At 31.5% G+C, this 19,664-nt stretch overlaps 1 protein-coding gene and 1 pseudogene across 1 annotated transcript; both read left to right on the forward strand.

The window, feature by feature from the left end:
* Nucleotides 1-1,631: 1,631 nt before the first annotated feature.
* LOC100805842 (solanesyl diphosphate synthase 1, chloroplastic) lies at nucleotides 1,632-5,749 on the forward strand. Its single transcript, XM_003546698.5, has 6 exons — nucleotides 1,632-2,094; nucleotides 2,430-2,563; nucleotides 3,165-3,292; nucleotides 3,485-3,588; nucleotides 4,546-4,673; nucleotides 4,819-5,749. Exons 1-6 carry the CDS (start codon nucleotides 1,866-1,868, stop codon nucleotides 5,365-5,367), a joined length of 1,272 nt encoding a protein of 423 aa, XP_003546746.1. The 5' UTR covers nucleotides 1,632-1,865; the 3' UTR covers nucleotides 5,368-5,749.
* A 3,844-nt stretch (nucleotides 5,750-9,593) lies between these two features.
* On the forward strand, nucleotides 9,594-15,657 carry LOC100791512 (cytochrome P450 72A68-like; annotated as a pseudogene).
* Nucleotides 15,658-19,664: the final 4,007 nt, after the last annotated feature.

Consider the following 19,664-nt stretch of genomic DNA (forward strand, 5'->3'; position numbering starts at 1 on the left):
CAGAAGACTGATTAATAATGTTATATTTTTCAATAAAATCTTTCAACTTTAATTTCCCAATCGTTATTCACCACAATTTCTTAACCATTACCGAGTACTCTTATAACAATGGTTAATAAAATTGTTAGGAAACCATTGAATTTGTGACCAATTAATTAAACTAAAGACATTAAATTTAAATTTTAGATATATAGTTACATTAAATACTTGATTTTGTTGGTTTTATATTATCCTACTAAACATGTTGATGATCAACTAATTTATGGTTGATAAAAAAATACTAATGTGTGATTTTATCTTATCCAATATTCTCGAGTTCAAAATTTGAATATGCAATATATTAAATATTCAATTAAATAATTTTTTTATGCGTAATGATCTTATTTAGATCAAATATGATTATCACCTATTAAAAATAGTTGTGGTCTCATTGATCATATATTGTCATATATAATAATTTTTTTACTCTAATAATAATTACTTAAAAAATTGTATTTAAGATGATTTTTAATTACACTAAAAATGATTTTTAATTTTTCAAGAGTTAAAAAGATGTTTGTACTAATACTAATTATGAAAATTTAACTCAATTTATAAATATATATTTCTTTGATAAAATTAATTATGATGTCACATTTTATTTCAATTTGTTGTTTTAATTTTAAAGATGATAAATTTCTTCTTCAAACTTTGAAGACAACTGTATTCCTTGTACTCTAATTCAAGAATGAAGTTATAACAATCAATATTGGAGGGAGAGCATGTGGTTCAACCATAAATTATCTCAGTAGAAGATATTTGTAATCAAGATAAAAAAAAATCAATACTTAGATCTATACTCTTGGCGTATTTGAAATTTAATTAAACAACAATCAAATGCATATTTAAAAATCATGCAAGAATAAGCACTCTGGGGTGCTAACTTCATGAGAAGTGGTAAATAACGTATTTTTAACTTTTTTTTATTTTTAAAAAAACTTATTTTTAACATAATTCTTCTCTTAAAAGAAACATAATTCTTTGAACACAAATTTTATTAACTGAATTTTATAAAAAAAAATTATAAAATTTTATGAGTCTCATTTTTTATTTATTAAATTTCACTCTTGTACAAATATTAATTAATAATAATTTTTTAGAATAAATAAGTAATTTTTGTTTTGGAGAACTCAGAATAAAAAAAATTTATTAAAATAAATAAGTAGCGTTTACAAGTAATAAATTCTAATTTTATCTTATGTTTGATTGGAGAGAAAATAAGAAGAAAAAATATAAATAATTAAATATTTTTTTGTTTGATCGAAGAGAAAATAAAAAAAAAATTGACTTCTAAAATTAAAAAATAAAAAATTTCTTTCCTTCCAATTCGAATTTCAACTTTTTTTCCTTCTATATTTTCTTGCCTTCCAACAAATGACCATTAATGTGACTATTGTAAAAAGAAAAATAGTAAAAGTCTAAAACTTTTCTTAAATTCAGTGTGTTTTATACTAAGAAATTGACCTGTGACTTAATGACACAGGACAATTTGACCCATCCTCATAATCAAATGTCCTAAGCAAGCAGCATGAGTCACAGATTTCACTGTCTCCAACTGATAAGAAACGTAGTCCCATGTGGGCTCTTAGGATCCACTCACTTAACTCTAAACTCGTCGTTTGTGTGTGTTTTCCCTCTTTCCACTTCAAACTTGTGACCCAGAAAGACCCTCTTTTTTTTTTACTTTCCATTCTCCTCCTTTTCTTCCTCCAATGGCTGCACCTCGCTGCCTAACGTGAAATTAGTCTCATTTTCCATCTGGGTCTTGTGAATTGCGATTGGAACCGCGTTTTCTCGCTTCTGGGCTTGGCTTAGAAGTAGTCAGAATGATGTCTGTCACAGGCAAAGGCATTGATTTTGCTGGCAAAAACTTGGTCTCTGGCTGCTCTTCAAATGCTTCGTTTGATTGGTACACTGTGAGGAACTATGCCAAGGCGAATAGTAATAATTCTAATGGGTGTGGCAGAGGCCATGGACGTAAATTGGTTTGTTGTAAGAGGAGGAGCACTCAATGTCGGGTTTCTTCTATGAAGACTGCACAGCCTACTGTGAATGGTACAATATTTGAGTTTAATTTCTATGCACAAATTTCACACTCTCTGTCAGTCAGAAATCATTGTTAAAATTTTACACCGGTAGTCAATCAGAAATCATCGTTGGTATGATTTTTCAGAAATCATCATTGGTATGATTTTTAAGGTTCATGTATTATGACTTTTGTGATTGAATGACGGTGTAAAACTCTAAAATTTCAGGGCATGTACTATTTTGTTATAAGACTATAGAAGTGATTTATGTTGCGTACAGTTTGAGTGAAGAAGCATGGTAGGTGTTGGTTACTTAAAGCTGTGGTACTAGGCATTGAAAGTTTTGGTTTGGTTTTTGTGTAGGGGGGACTCATGCAATTGAAGGCCTTACCACAGGATTGGACTTGAAGGGTTATTCAGAAGCCCCCATTTCCCCAGCTAGGTTTTTTGAAGCGGTTGCCGATGATTTGCTAACTCTCAATAAAAATCTTCAGTCGGTGAGTAATGCTTTTGCTAACTCTCAATAAAAATTTCATTTAGTATGAATGATTTGTAACTGTCACTGTCCCATCTCATCAACTCGCGTTGTTGTTATATTTATGGTGAGTGAAATTGCCTTCAGCAAACCAGAAAAGTATACTATTTTGAATGGAAGGCAACATGGGGCTTAGGCACTTGAATGATGCTACTTCTTTGTTCTGCGATTTGACACATGTTGTTCTTTTCTCTTTGTTTTTGTTAACCTTTATTGAATTGCCTGTTTCAATTCTGTTTGATAACATGTTTCTTTGTATCTTGATACAGTTTACAAATTACAATGTTTCTGGATTAATGTTGTTGAATTTTATTTAATTGTTAATGAGATTGGATAATTTTTTTTAAAAGCCATTCTAAGTTGTTTTTATTGTGAAGTCACTACTCACTTGTTATTCCTTTTTCTTTTGTAAGAATATTTATCCAGTCAACTGGTGCCAACTCCTTATCATTCACATTGCCTTCCGAACCTTCTTGCTTTTTAGATTCTTTTGCTTTGCAAACGGTGATGACTAGATTTTTGTTGCCTAACTTTTAATGTATCTGATGAAGATTCTTTGATAGATTGTTGGAGCAGAAAATCCTGTTTTGATGTCTGCAGCTGAGCAGATTTTTAGTGCTGGTGGGAAGAGGATGAGACCAGCTCTGGTGTTCTTGGTGTCAAGGGCGACTGCAGAGTTACTTGGCTTGAAGTAAGCACAGAATTCTCTCTCTCTCTCTCTCTCTCTTGCGCGCATGCACGCGCGCGCGCGCACACACACACACACGTGTGTGTGTGCATATAAACACAGGCACAGGCATGGGCACAAGTTCTTTGCCTGACCAGAAAATTCTATATGACAATAAAAAAGTTGAAAACTTCATTTTGAAATGGATAATTCCAGGGAACTTACTGTAAAGCATCGACGTTTAGCAGAGATAATTGAAATGATTCATACTGCAAGCTTGATACATGATGATGTACTAGATGAGAGTGACCTTCGACGAGGTAGGCTTGTGATTTCTCTTTATATACTCATTTAGTTTTCCTGACTTCACTTTTTATTTCTGATTATGTGTCTTACTTGGCTAGTGCATGCTATAAAGCAATTTTGAATTTGCTCATACAATAAGGTTGTTTTGATTTTAAGCTGGGATAACCATGTTACAATTTATTTGATCAAGTATTTCCTTTACACGTCATGTTTGGTATTTGCTTACTTAGTGATGATTTTCTGCATGAAAAGACTATGCACACACTTTATCTAAAAATATCTCTTTACTGAGGAGACTAAGAGTGAGAAAATAATAGAGAACTAAAGCAGATTTTGGTACTGAAAGAGGAAAAAGTGCAAAATAGAAGCTTCTTCATTTTTGTGATGTCTTGGAAAGGACTTGCTATTTTTACATGTTAATAAAGAATAAAAAATTCAGTCTGTCACTTTAGTTTTCAATCATCTGTTGAGATAATGCTTGTACCCTTTTGATAGGCTGCTAGAGCACCATTCTGAATCTGTAGCATAGAATTGAGAACCAAGAGAGAATTATTTCTCAACACATCCTCATGGAATTGTTTCTAGTGCCTTTTAAGGGAATTCAAGTAGAGAATGAATAAAATGATATGTTCTCCTAACTCCTACTATACACATTGAACAGATCTTTAAATATCTTGTTTGGGTTTAACTTGAACATTTCAATTCCTGCTTTATTACATTAATTTTGTTATGTATAGGTATCATGTGTAATATAAAGTATAAACTTCTTCTTTTGTTGATAAAAACCCTTAAGATTGCATAATGGAGAATTGAACTTATTAATCTGTATGAGTCTTACATTTTGTATTAGGCATTAGGCTAAAGCAATGTATTACCTTCTTAAGGAGGGACGATAATTTTTGTTTTCTAACTCCTCTGCTTGTTTCTGTTTCCCTCAATTTGAACTCAACGTGATTGCTATGTACTAATAGGGAAGAAAACTGTTCATCAAATGTTTGGAACAAGAGTTGCAGTGCTGGCTGGAGACTTCATGTTTGCACAGTCATCATGGTATCTAGCCAACCTTGAAAATATTGAAGTCATTAAACTTATCAGCCAGGTAAGCTTCATCATTGTACCTGTTTAAGACACCATTATTCAACAAGTGATTGATGCACCTGAATCTAATTACTTAGCAGAGGGTGAAGAGATGCATAATTCCATTTTCTGAAGTTCTTTTGCATTACTATCTGGTGCTGTGGCAGGTGATCAAAGATTTTGCAAGTGGGGAAATAAAGCAGGCTTCGAGCTTGTTTGATTGTGATGTACAACTTGATGAGTATCTAATTAAGAGCTATTACAAGACAGCGTCGTTGATTGCTGCCAGCACAAAAGGAGCTGCGATCTTTAGTGGTTCTGACAGCAGTGTCACTGAGAAAATGTATGAATATGGAAAGAATCTTGGTCTATCCTTTCAAGTTGTGGATGACATATTGGATTTCACGCAATCAGCGGAGCAACTGGGAAAGCCTGCTGGCAGTGACCTTGCCAAGGGCAACCTGACTGCACCAGTGATTTTTGCACTGGAGAAAGAACCAAAATTGAGGGATATCATTGAGTCTGAATTCAGTGAGGTTGGTTCGCTTGACGAGGCCATCAATTTGGTCAAGAGTTGTGGGGGCATTGAAAGAGCACAAGAGTTAGCAAAAGAGAAAGCTGATCTTGCAATTCAAAGTCTCCAATGCCTACCTCAGAGTGTGTTTCGTTTAGCCCTTGAGGATATGGTGGCATATAACCTTCAACGGATTGCATAAGCTTGTGCATGCCGAGGACACTTTGTTAAAAAAAAAAAACACAAACCTTTTTTTGGTCCTAATATAGGGATGAGAGAGCCTTGAACTTTTTGTCATTTCAAGAATATCCAGCAAATCTACACTTGTGCTACTTTTGGGGTACTTATATAGTCATTGAAGGGCAAAGCAAGTGCGCATTCTCATCATTTAATATATTTGCAGCTTCCTGCAAAGTCCAATAACATAATATATTCCATTATTGTATCAATACAAGTCTGCAGTACATTCTTTCCCCCCATTGTTCCTTTCTGGGATCTTGAAAACAGTAAGAATAAAAAAAGATAATTGATGTTTAATTTGTGTATTTTCTGAAGGCAGTATACAATTTGGCTTGTAAACTCCATCTCGTATTGGCTTGCTCATTTATTGTCATACTTTATTCTCTATCATTGCAAAAGATTTTCAATTTTTAATTATTTGCAATCATAACACTTGGTTATGAAAATTGAATCCTCTGATCAATTTGCTTATTATGAAAATATAGAAGAACCCACCTTTAAATAATACAATTAAGGGGGTGTATTAAAATACGATTCTAAAAAACTATTTTAGCATAAAAAAGTCTAGTGGATATTAAAAATTATTTAGGAATAATATGACTTATAAGATTTATGAATCCATCAAATATTGGAGATGCCTATCATTACGAGTGACAAGAAAGTAGGTGCATATTCAACCATCTAGAATTTGACATCATACAATAGAATGGATGAAGAACAAGAATCTTCATGACATAATGTAACACCTCATTTTTCATAAATAAATCAAAAAGATTTTTTTAAAAAAATAAATAGTTTTTAAAAAATGATGAGGTTTTTGTAATTAAATAAATAACGAGAAATAACATTATTAATTAAAATAATGGTTTAAAGGAAAATAAAAAGGATATTTTATTTATTCATTTGATAGGAAATAAAATAGAGTTTTTGTTTATAAAATAATGAAAAGTAGAGTAAATAATAGGCTGGATTGCCCTAGCTATAAATAGAGATATGATAGGTCAGTTTTCAGATGGACGATAGTCTCCACGTTTCTTCTTCCTCTCAATTTCGTTTTTCCTTCTTCCTCTCCTAAAACCCTTTCTTTTTTCAGCATACACGCAAACCTGTCTCAATAAAATGATGATCCTGGACTCGCGAACCGTTGGATCGTCGTGAAATTTGACCACCATGTTGAAACTAATTTTCTAACTTCTCACCTGTAGAAGCAAGCTTCATGATGATGATGAATCAATATTGATTCAAGTTGTTTTGATGATAACAAAGATGATGACAAAAAGCCCAAGAGAATGATTTCAAGATTGAGTCAAGAACAATTCCCAAGAGAATGATTTCAAGATTGAGTCAAGAACAATTCAAGAATCAAGAGAAATTTGATTTCAAGATTCAAGAATCAAGTTTCAAGATTCAAGACTCAAGATTCAAGAATCAAGATAAGAACTAAAAAGTTTTTCAAAACATTGAGTAGCACATGAAGTTTTCACAAAAGTTTTTACCAAAGAGTTTTTACTCTCTGGTAATCGATTACCAGTTTACTGTAATCGATTACCAGTAGCAAAGTTTGTTTTCAAAAGCTTTCAAACTGAATTTACAATTTTCCAATTAATTTCAAAATGTTGTTGGTAATCGATTAACAGTGTGTTTAAACGTTGAAATTTAAATTCAATTGTGAAGAGTCACATCCTTTCACAAAAATGTTTTGTGTAATCGATTACAATGATTTCGTAATCGATTACCAGTGATAAGTTTTGAATAAAAATCAAAAGATGTAACTCTTCCAATGATTTTCAAGTTTTTCTAAAGGTTATAACTCTTCTAATGGTTTTCTTGACCAGACATGAAGAGTTTATAAAAGCAAGACTTTAACTTGCATTTTAAGAACAATTATTATAATCTTTTACAACCTTTGAATCTCTTTGAACATCTTCTTGAATTTCTTCTTCTTCTTCCTTTGCCAAAAGCCTTCTAAAGTTTTCTGGTTTTCCAAACCTTGAAAATAAAAGTGTGCTATTCATCTTTTTTCTTTCTCTTCTCCCTTTGCCAAAAAGAATTCGCCAAGGACTAATCGCTTGAATTCTTTTTGTGTCTCTCTTCTCCCTTTTCCAAAAGAAAAAAGGACTAATCGCCTGAATTCTTTTGTGTCTCCCTTCTCCCTTGGCAAAGAATTCAAAACGACACAGTCTGAGAATTCTTTTGATTCTTCCATTTCCCTTAAATAAAAGATTTCAAAGGACTAACCGCCTGAGATATCTTTTGTTTCCCCCTTCACAAAGTTTCAAAGGACTAACCGCCTGAGAACTTTGTCTTAACACATTGGAAGGTACATCCTTTGTGGTACAAGTAGAGGGTACATCTACTTGGGTTATTGTAACTGAGAACAAGAGAGGGTACATCTCTTGTGGATCAGTTCAAGTGGAGGGTACATCCACTTGGTTGTTCAAAGAGAACAAGAGAGGGTACATCCCTTGTGGATCTTTGCTTGTAAAGGATTTTACAAGGTTGAAAAGAAATCTCAAGGACCGCAGGTCGCTTGGGGACTGGGTGTAGGCACGGGTCGTTGCCGAACCAGTATAAAACTCTTGTATTTGTCTTCTTCTTCCCTACACTCTTTAATTTCCACTGTGCACTTTAATTATCGATTTTACTTTTGGTTAAGTTTCTATTTCTGTTTTTTACTTTCTTAACATTTTAGTAAAAGCCTAAGAAGGGTAGATTTTTAATAAGTAAAGGTTCATTAATAATTAATTCAACCCTCCCTTCTTAATTATTCCGAGGCCACTTGATCCAACATCACCATTGGAATTTGCGAAAAAATGTGTGAGGTGAGAGAAATACCCTTTGCATAGTAGCTTTCTCTTTTCCCACGAAGATCCAAAACTTGTTATAGTAAAACTATGATCTTGGCTGGTCAACCGTTGGATCATCGTGAAATTTGGACACCACTTTAAGAATCCATTTTCACACATTTTAACCGTTGGGATTTGAGACTTAATATTGTGACAGAGAGAAATTAGTCTCACACGTTGACAGTAAAGTAGAGGCTATAATCTCTTATCCTTCTCTCTAGCGCTTGGAAACTAACAGAGCAAAAGGTTGAGGAATCTTAGGAAACTACTAGAGATACCGCTATCACTTTCAGAATACCCAAGTGGGCTCGCTTAGAGGTAAGAGATGAATTATTCACAATTGGGGAGTAATGAGAACATGTGTAGGGATTCTTAGAGCATCAATTGGAATGAATTTTTGGGGTGTTTCTACAAATTTTGATTCTATCTTTACAATTATAATTGTGAATTATACATGTTTGATGGACCAATTGATGTCCTAATGAGAAATTGTTATGAAATTGATGTGTTCTTGTGTTGAGTGTGAACCCTAAAAATTGAGTGTTTTTTTTAACATGAATTGTACTCTAAATAATATTCTCTTTAATTGTTTATTTTATACAAATTATTTTCTTTGCTCTGTATTTTCCCACGATGATGATCAACAACATATTCATATTTTATATATATATATATATATTGTAATAATAAAATAATAAATTAAAGAAAGTTGTAAAGTTAATGGCTAGTAATAATTTATTTTGATGTAATTTAAATTTAATTGTTGTAGAAACTCGTTTTGATTGAAAATAATGTAGTTTGATTGTAGGATTCCTAGTGAGGAACCTCAAGTGTTAAATTTTAGCACAATGTGTTAAACATGTTTGAAACACAATGGTAAGGTCGTCGGTATTGTATAATTCATGAGTAGTGTCTGTGTGCAAAAATTGTTTTATGGGTTGAACCTGAATCAGGAAGGTGATGAACTAACGGATTCTTCGGAGTCTAGGCCTTGGGGGTAAACATATTCGGTTTAAGTGCTCCTTTAAGCCTATGTTGATCCCATATGGCTAGAGTGACCCTAACTGATCACCTTATGATTTTACTTAGTGAAAGTGACCTGACATACCCATTGTGTGGTGTGTCTTGTTATGTACTCCTAAGCGTCCCAGTGTAGTTTTTCACTGACATGGTGTCACATTGCATATAGGCTTGAGTCTTAGTATAATTGTTGCATAACGCTTGCTAATTGCTTATTATGAAATTGATGAGTATTATTACGTCTTGACCCGAGTGTGTGATTCATGTGTAATGTGATTGGTGATTGAAAAATTAATTTTAAATGATAAAGTAGTGAAGTGACATGGATTGTATTAAGTTGAGCTATATTATAAACACTTCCATACTTTATTTTGATTACATCTTTGTTAATTTGTTTTGTTTTTTTAAATGTGATAAATCATTCCTTGTGTGCTATTTGTGTTTGGATCTTATGATAATCTCGAACCTTCTGTTCGTGGGAGCAGATGACTAGGTGGATGACTTTAAAGAACCTCATGTCAGAGGACGCTGAAACACAATGCTCTGATAGGATATGACATTGGGACATAGGTTTCTATATTAATTACATGAAGTCTTAGGCGACCTTGTTTTGAGTCGAGATAATTTTATTATTTATTTGGACACATTCTATTATAATGTTAGAAAAGTGAATGTGGGTCTTTTATCCTTTTTAAATGTTTTTATTTAAATGTGTTTTAAAAATTATTAATTAATTTCATATTTTTATTTCTTTTATTATTAAGGATGTCACACATAATAAATTAAACAAAAGCATATCAATGCATTGTTTTGTTTTTTGGGGTATAGAAAACTAGTTTCACTAACCTTAGCGTGTACCAAAAGTTACCATGGTTTGTTATTCATGTCAAATTCAAATAGCATGCACAAAGTTAATTTTCCCATTCTCTTCTATTCTTGAAAATTTTCTCTTTTAAGCCTTGATTATTATTGTTGCTGATGGTATGCAGGCAAACACTCTTTTATCTGGTTTGTACCAATACCAAGGATGACCGTCACAAATCCTAAACTAATCAAAGAAGTACTCAACAAGACTTATGACTTTGGAAAACCTAAAATGAATCTGCATGTCAAATTACTAGTTCCTGGTCTTTCAAGGCATGAGCGAGAAAAGTGGGGCAAGCACAGAAAGATAACAACCCCGCATTCAATTTAGAAAAGTTGAAGGTTAGTTTCCTATTAGTAGATACAGATCTTATATTTTTTGGAAGGCAGATATAGATCTTATATATTGACTTTTGTGCCTTCCGAAAACATGTCAGAAAAACATTGGAATTTGTGCTGCACATGTGTATGTGTTTGATTTGCATGTGAAAATTACTCTCCCCAAAATGTATTCTCTTGCAAGCAAGATATTTTGGTATCACAAAGCTTGAGTTAGTTTAGCCTGCAACATATACTTTTGCAAGTAACATTAGTTGGTCTATAACTAATATGATGTGGAGTCTGAATGCTTGTGAGCTTAATTTGACATGGAAAATTTTAACACCTTGCTATTTCTTCATTACACAACAGAATTTCTTATCATTATTCATCAAATGCTGCGATGATCTGATTAGCAAATGGGAGGGCATGATGTCTCCAAATAGATCAAGTGAAATGGATGTAATGGCCTTTCCTTCAGAATTTGGCTAGTGATGTTATTTCTAGAACATCATTTGGAAGTAGTTACGAAGAAGGAAGAAGAATATTTCAACTTCTAAAAGAGCAAACTGAACTTACAATGAAAATTATATTCAAAGTTTACATCACTGGATGGAGGTAAGACAAATATGTATTGACTACTTGATAGACTTAAGTTATCAAGCTTAATGGATGAGTTTTAATTAATTAACTAAACTAACATTATCATATTTCATAAAGGATTACTACACTTATGGCTAAAGAATCATAGAAATTTATTTTTTACAACAGCCATTTTAACAAATATTTGTCACATGAATATGTGGTATGTGACACCCTCTACCCCTACATATATATAAATAAATATAATATATTGGTAAACAAAATCACATGGGTAAAAGGTTCACATTCACTTCAATTACCAAATAAAACTCATTAAAAATATATTCAGCTCAAAATAAGGCCGTCAAAATTCACAAAAATATTTTGTTAAATCCGTGAGGTAAAATAAAATAGACTAACATCATAAAATTAACATAAAAACTTATATCCCAATGTCACATCTTATCAGAACGTTGTGTCCTGACGTCCTTCAGCACAATATTCCTTAAAGCAGTTCACCTAGTCATTTGCTCCCTCGAACACAAAGTTCAAGATCATCACAGGATCCAAACACAAACAACAAACTGGGAGTGAGTTATCACATTCCTAACTAATAGAGAAACAAAACAACTAGATATACATATCATATAAACCAAATAAAACTTACTTACACGTAATTCACGTAATTCCACCACTTTGTCATTCAAAGTTCACTTTTCATCCATCAATCACACTTTTCAATCATCAATCACATTACACAAGAATCACACGCTCTGATCAAGACATAATAACACCTCAATTTCATAATAAAAAATTAGCAAGCGCATGAGACAATTATGCTAAGACTCAAGCCTACATGCAATGTGGTATCATGTCAGTGAAAAACCACCATGGGGCGCTTAGGAGTACATAACAAGACACACCACACAATGAGTTTGCCAGGTCACTCTCACTAAGTAAGATCATAGGGAGACCAGTCAAGGCCACGATGTTTTGCGAGAATGCTCCAACCATATGGGATCAGCATAGGCTTAAAGAAGCACTCAAACACGGTGACCCCCAAGGCCTACACTCCGAAGAGTCCGTCAGGGCCTTTTCCTCCTGATTCAAGTCCAACCCCTAAAATCATTTTAGCGCACAGACACTGCTAGTGAATTATACAATACCCACGACCTCACACTCGTGTCTTAAACACGTACAACATATTGCGTTACAATTTAACACTGGTTCCTAAATAGGAAACCTACACTTTCTCTTTAACACTGGTCCCTAAATAGGAAACCTACACTTTCTCTTTAACACTGTGCATTTACACTTTTCTCAAGATAACACTGGTCGGGTTATTGTACAATTCACAACTTACAACACAAATAATGTCACATCAAGAGTTAATCACACACTTATTCACAACCAAAACTCATTCACAATTTCACATATCATAATGTCACAATCCACCATCACATGTTTTCACGTATCTCACAATTCAACACTTGTTTTACTTTACACTTTTAGTCAATCTCAATAACAATATTATAATCTCAAGGCAACATATTATTCCACAATTCATCACATATTTCATTTATAAGCACTGCTCATGAATTATACAATACCCTCACACTCATGTTTCAAACATGTTTAACATAATTGCGCTACAATTTAACACTGGTTCCTAACTAGGAACCTACACTTTCTCTTTAACACTGCGCATAAACACTGGTCGGGTTATTGTATAATCCAAGATATAATTAATGTAACATCAAGTGTTAACACATCCACTTATTCACAATCGAATATCATGTTCACACTTTAACATCTCATAACATCACATCAACCGTCTCATAACATTCCTAATGATATTCATAAGGTACAACATACACATATTCATGAAATTTAACCATAATATTCTCAAACTCCAACACTTAATAATTTTTGGAATCATACTATAACACTCTACAATATTATTTACATAAATTATTAATATAAATAACTACCTCTATATCTATAAACTAGCATACATCATATTGAATCACAAATTTCAAAGTAAGCTTTCAATGCACAAATTCTAAATAATTATATGAACACTTTGGTCAGTTTCAATTATGATATTAATTTTTTAAAATTATATAAAAAAACCTAAACAACAAGAAAAAGAGAAAATACAAAATCAATATCTCTCTCTAAATTTCTCCTTACTTTATTTCATCAATTCATATTAATTAGAAAAAGTACTCAATTTATAGGGTTCACGCTCAATACAATAGCATATCAATTTCACAAAAATTGGTCTGTCAAACATATATAATTCATTGTAATAATTATAAGGATAAAATGAAAATTGCAAAAACACCCCAAAACTCATTCCAATTGATATCTCTAATGATCCCTACACATGTTCTCACTAATTCCCAATTGTGAATAACTCATCTCTTACCTCTAAGCGGGCTCACGTGTCTTCCAACAACGACAGCGGCATCTCTAGCGGTTTCCTGAGATTCCTCCAGTTCTTCCTCCAACTGCTCTGATAGAGTTCCCAAGCGTCAGAGAGACGGAGAAGGGATTGAAACCTCCACTTGTACTGTCTTCATGAGATTCCTTTTTCTCCTTCCACGATCAATATCTCGTAAATCCCAACGGTGAAAGTGTGAGAAATTGATTTTCGAACAACATATCCAAATTTCATGAAAATCCAATGGTTAACAAAACTTGGATCATAATTTTACTGAGACCATTTTGGGTTTCTGCGGGAAAGGAAAATGCTACAATGCGAAAGGTATTTCTCTCAGCTCAAACATGATATCAAAATTCCCAACTGCGAACATAGTGCTCAAATTTCACGACGATCCAACGGTGAACGAGTCCGAGATCGTCATTTTTCTGAGTCAGGTTAGGTGGCCTGCGGGAAAAAGAGAGGGTTTTTGGAGAAGAGAGAAGAAACGAAATTGTGAGGTAGAGGAGGCTGAGGAGTCAGTCTGAAAACTGACCTAGCATGTTGCTATTTATAGCTAGGGGCATTTACAACCTATTATTTACTTTATTTATTTATTATTTATTATTTTATAAAAACAAACTTTATTTTATTCTCTATCAAACAAATAAATAAAATACCCTTTTTATTTTCTCTCAAATTATTATTTTAATTAATAATTATATCTCCTTATTTATTTATTTATAAAATCTCATCATTTTTTTTAAATTCTATTTATTTATAAATAACAATCCTTTTTAATCTAATTTATGAAAATTGAGATATTACATGCTATCTCTCAATTTAATTCAGTGAATTGCAACTTTGAAAATCAAACTATGTTTACTGTTGATAGAACCACCATTAAAAGTCAAGTTGATACAGAAAAAAAGCGTTATTCCCTTCATATTACAAGGCCGATTATATTTACTTGCAGGTTTGTACCTACTACTACCCATAGAAGGATTAAGGAAATATATACTTTTGGAATATAATCACAAGGAAATTCAAGAACACAGAAACAATAAAAATGTTGGATTGAATCTTGAGGAAGTTATTCTGGAATGCAAGCTATTTTACTTTGCAGGGCAGGAGACCACTTCAGTTTTGCTTGTTTGGACTATGATATTATTGAGTAAGTACCCTGATTGTCAAACACGCGCAAGGGAAGAAGTCTTACAAGTTTTTGGCAACCGAAAGCCAAATTTTGATGGACTAAGCCTCCTTAAGATTGTAAGTTTGTATTATCATCTTGATTTTAAATAGTATGCTCTTGGTATTTATTATGGATATTTTTGCAACAAGTTACCATGATTTTGTATGAGGTTCTTAGGTTATACCCACCAGCAGTTGGTGTTGTTCAAAAAGTTAACGAAGATATTAAACTTGGAAACCTATCATTACCTGCCGGAGTGCAGATTTCCTTACCAATAGTTTTGGTTCACCATGATTGTGAGCTCTGGGGTGATGATGCTAAGGAGTTTAAACCAGAGAGATTTTCTTAAGGAGTTCTAAAGGCCACAAATGGCAGAGTTTCATTTTTTGCCTTTGGAGGGGGTCCTAGAATATGCATCGGATAAAACTTTTCCTTTTTTGGAAGCAAAGATTGCTTTGTTAATGATTTTACAATGTTTCTCATTTGAACTTTCTCCAACCATCGTTATTACTCTTCAGCCCCAATATGGGGTTCATCTCATTCTAAGAAAGGTGGAAATATTTAAAAATAGCTCATATTGTTTGGTTTGTATTATACACTTGAAAAATTTATAATGTAGTGATATCTCAAGAAGATTAATAGAGACACAAACTTTTTCATATCACTATTATCAGTTTATTTTATTTAGTATTAATGTAAGAAATGCTAATGATTTCTTCTATGCGCACAAATTTATCTATTTATATATAACCATCAAGGTTTTAAATCGTGGTTACTGTTGGTGTCAATCTTTGACATAGATGGAAATTGCTAACAAATATAATTAATATAGTTATCCCATTATAAGAGATTTTTTTTATAAATTCTTATATAAGCTAATTTTATCTTAAAGAAAAATTGCCAAAAATTATATTTTTTATTTTTTTCCTGCAAAGTATGATAATTTTTCTATAATTTGTTATGGTTTTTAACCCACAAAAATTCTCAGGTAAAGTTGGATAAATACAAACCTTTTTCCGGACCAAATATGATGATGAAAAGTTAACAAGAAATTTTACAAGAATAAAATTCAAACCTTTTCAATTTAATGTGCATATAAAATTAAGAAGGGATTAAATAAATTTGAGATTATTTTAGCCTATATATATATAAGTAAAATACAGTCAGAGTAGGTATTAATATAGTTTTTAATGTTATTATATAATATTTATATAAATTTATAAATAAATTTTTTTAAAATAGAATTAAATATTTATTAAAGATAACATAGTTTTCAAATTTATTAAATGAAATATGAATTTATTAAACATAGGAATTTTCATTGGAATCTCTATATAAAAAAAAATTAATTGTAAATTTTATCACTCAAGTTTTTGATTAGTAAATTTTACCACTCAAATGTTATTATTTAGTTATAATTATTTATAACAAAAATTCTTTTAATATATAAATTTTATTATATTCGAATTCTAAACTATTCGAATTCTAAACTAAAAACTTATAAAAAATGATCGAAATCTATAAATTATCGAAATCTATAATCGAAATCTATAAATAAATATAAAAATGGAATTTTAATATATTTAATAAGGAAATAGAAAAAAATAAAGCAACTTCCCTTAGAAATTGGAATAACTTTTTTCGTAAAATCTCGTCTGCTTACCACCTTTCTATTCCTATATATATATATATATATATATAATAAGTAAATTTTACTACCCATTTTTTTGTGCATGTTACCATCAAATTGGTAACTAAATAATAATTCTTAAAGACTTAATATAATTTTATAGACTTAAATTTAAAATACTGTAATCCAAACTAATATTGAGATAATTTTATATTATATTATATTTTCCTCAAAAAAATTTAGCTATTGTAATTTAAAATATAAAGTTAATTTAATTCTATATTATGTAATTTTTATATTTTAAAACGCACAGTGACAAAAAGAATTTGGGCATTGCTAAGATAGGATATGTATTGGTGATGCATTTTTTTTTATTGGGAGAACTAAATACAACATCACAATTCACAAGATTTAAAATAATTGTATATCTTAATCAATTAATCTAGACCCATTAACATTTAGTGATGATGCATTTTTTTTATTGGGAGAACTAAATACAATATCACAATTCACAAGATTTAAAATAATTGTATATCTTAATCAATTAATCTAGACTCATTAACATTTAGTGATGATGCATGCATTGTGTTTGGGTTATTGTTTCAGTCACTTTATCCTAATAAAACTAACTGAAGTTAATAGATCGATATATACCTCATTTATCTTTATCCTCATTTTCTCTCTCTTCTTTATGGTCATAAAGCCTATTTCTAGCTGCCATTATTATGTGGACCACTTTACAAATGGTCTATTGTGAGTTTTTTTACCATACTACATATTCTCTCTCCAAAATATGTCTGATATATACTAATTCCCAAACTACACCACTTTCATGCTTTTCATGGAAGTCGGGTTCTGGCACCCCGACTTCCCTTCTTCCTTTTTTTTTATAAATAAGTTTATATATTATTAAAATTAAATATTATATTATATAAATTTTTTTAATTGATTTTAAAATTATTTATTTATTAAATTAATTTATGTAATATTATTTTATAATTTTTTGTAAAGAGAAATATACATATAAAGAAAAATATAAAAATTTGATAAAATTAGAGTATAATTTTTTATTTATGTTATATGTAATTGTGTAGTTAAATTTATGTTTTGTTAATTTTTGTATGTTCTTGTAATTAAAAAATAATAAAATTAGTTAGTAGTATTAAAATACAGTAAAAAAAAAACACCACAAAAAAATATATGACAAATCTGTCATAGACAAAATACTTAAATTACAGTAACTGAAATGATACTCGACAATAATGAAACATATTAAAAATTACAATTACAATGCAAACATAACAAAACTAATGAGGATATGAAATATGTTGTGCAGAATACATGTCTTCTTCTATTTAGATTACTGTTTTGCTAAAAATAGCCAAAATTTCTATTGTGCAAAATCGTTTCCAATAGTTGGATTGTGCTAACACCTTTAGCACGTCTTCATCATTTTTCAATTCTCTTATGTCATATTCAATCAAATTTTCGAAATACTTAGAATGACCTGGTTGTCGAAAGAACAATCGTCTAACCAATTGTGATCCGTGAATTCCATTAGGGGGAACCCCTGTAGGTGCAACTTGCTTGATTAAATCCTTGAGTTTCTCCATGCCACCCGAAGGAATGCCAAATCTTATTGGATTAGTTCTAGTAAAGGAGTAACCCAAAAACTCACCTTGACGTGGTATGTTCCACTTCCCGTTGTAATACATAATTGCATCATGAGTAGGAGTGATGGTTGATTGAAGCAGGTTGAGTATAGCATCCGGTGTTCTAATAATGATACATAATAATTCTATAGGGCCAACACACGAGTATTGCTCATTACACATTAACATTGTGTAAACATTATCGTCATTTTTCAATTGTAAAGATTGAAAAAAATATTGTTGACCTGCATCTATGAATGGTTGTCGGTAGTAGATTTCATCCAGTAATTGATCGTTGGTTAGTTGAAGGGTGTTGTGCATTTTATGCTTGAGTGTATCAAAAGAACAGTTGTTAGGAACTCGCATTGGTGTTGGAATGAGACTTTGAAACTAAACACCAGTTTGGTTGTAACTGATTGATCCATTTGGAAAAATGAAAGCTAATATGGAGTTAGTAATGGTCTGACTGCTTGTTTCTCCCAAAAATGACATAGTAATAAGATTGAATTTGGTTTGTGAAATTATGTTGTGTGAGATTGTGTGTTTGTATTGTGTCTGTGTTGTGTTATTTATAGTTGTATGAGTATTCTGCCACGTTGATGTGTATTGGAATCCAATGTTTCTTTTTCCCTAGTAAGTGATGTATCAGACGTCCATTATAATTTCAGAGTGAACAAAGAGATTATGAGTTGTCCATCTCATGTCAGTTTTGCACACGTCTCTAAAAATTAAATGTCTCACCTGTAAAACTGACATGAAATGGACAACTCATAATGCAGAGTGTTGTTAATTTGGACTGTGATTTTTCCCATGTAATTAAAGCAATAGACGTTCATGATGATTTTCAGAGTGAATAAAGAGATTATGAGCTGTCCATTTCATGGCAGTTTTGCAGGTGAGACATTTAATTTGGACTGTGATTATGCAGCTCATAATGCAGAGTGTTGTTAATTTGGAGTGTGATTTTTCCCATGTAATTAAAGCAACAGGCGTTCATGATGATTTTCAGAGTGAATAAAGAGATTATGAGTTGTCCATTTCATGACAATTTTGCAGGTCAGACATTTAATTTTTAGAGACGTATGCAAATTACAGAGTATTGTCAATTTGGATTGTGATTTTTTCCTTGTAATTAAAGCAGGAAATGTCCATAATTATTTTCAGAAGTGAATAAAGAGATTATGAGTTATCCATTTCATGTCAGTTTTGTCGATGAGACATTTAATTTTTAAAAACAGTGTAGTGTAAATGACAAAGTATTGTGAATTTTGACAGTTATGTTACTATGTCAACTATTGTAGTAAAAGTGGGTAAACTGAAAATTGCTAATTTAAATGTAAAGGAAAAATTATTTCAATACGTAAAGTGATAACTAAAGACAGACATAAGACATTACATGAAAATCTCAAAGAAGAAATAACTTAGACATGAATGATTCGTAGATTACCAATCCCGTTTAATATAGGTTCGTGGGATGGAGACAGGTTACTTCCTTCGGGCCTGGAAGAGGAGTCTGTATCACTATCATGGTTTTTGAGCCAACAAGTCTCGTATTCACCTGATAAGTTCTCAAGATTAGAAGTTGAGCCATGTTGGTTGTCTGGTGGGTTATTATTGTGACAGATTATGACAAATAACTCCACAAATGGTAGTGATGGGTTATTGTAAAAAATGTTGAACATTTGTCGAACATCAGCATCATCTCGCAGAATAAAAGATGTGTACAT

Source organism: Glycine max, chromosome 15 (assembly GCF_000004515.6).
Source record: "Glycine max cultivar Williams 82 chromosome 15, Glycine_max_v4.0, whole genome shotgun sequence".
NCBI lineage: Eukaryota > Viridiplantae > Streptophyta > Magnoliopsida > Fabales > Fabaceae > Glycine > Glycine max.

Bases quoted from the DNA above. Each gene is read 5' to 3' on its own strand.
- LOC100805842 (XM_003546698.5), top strand. From the start codon at position 1,866: ATGATGTCTGTCACAGGCAAAGGCATTGATTTTGCTGGCAAAAACTTG. The intron at 3,589-4,545 runs GTAGGCTTGTGA...ATGTACTAATAG, and splicing joins TGAGAGTGACCTTCGACGAG to GGAAGAAAACTGTTCATCAA. The intron at 4,674-4,818 runs GTAAGCTTCATC...GTGCTGTGGCAG, and splicing joins TCATTAAACTTATCAGCCAG to GTGATCAAAGATTTTGCAAG.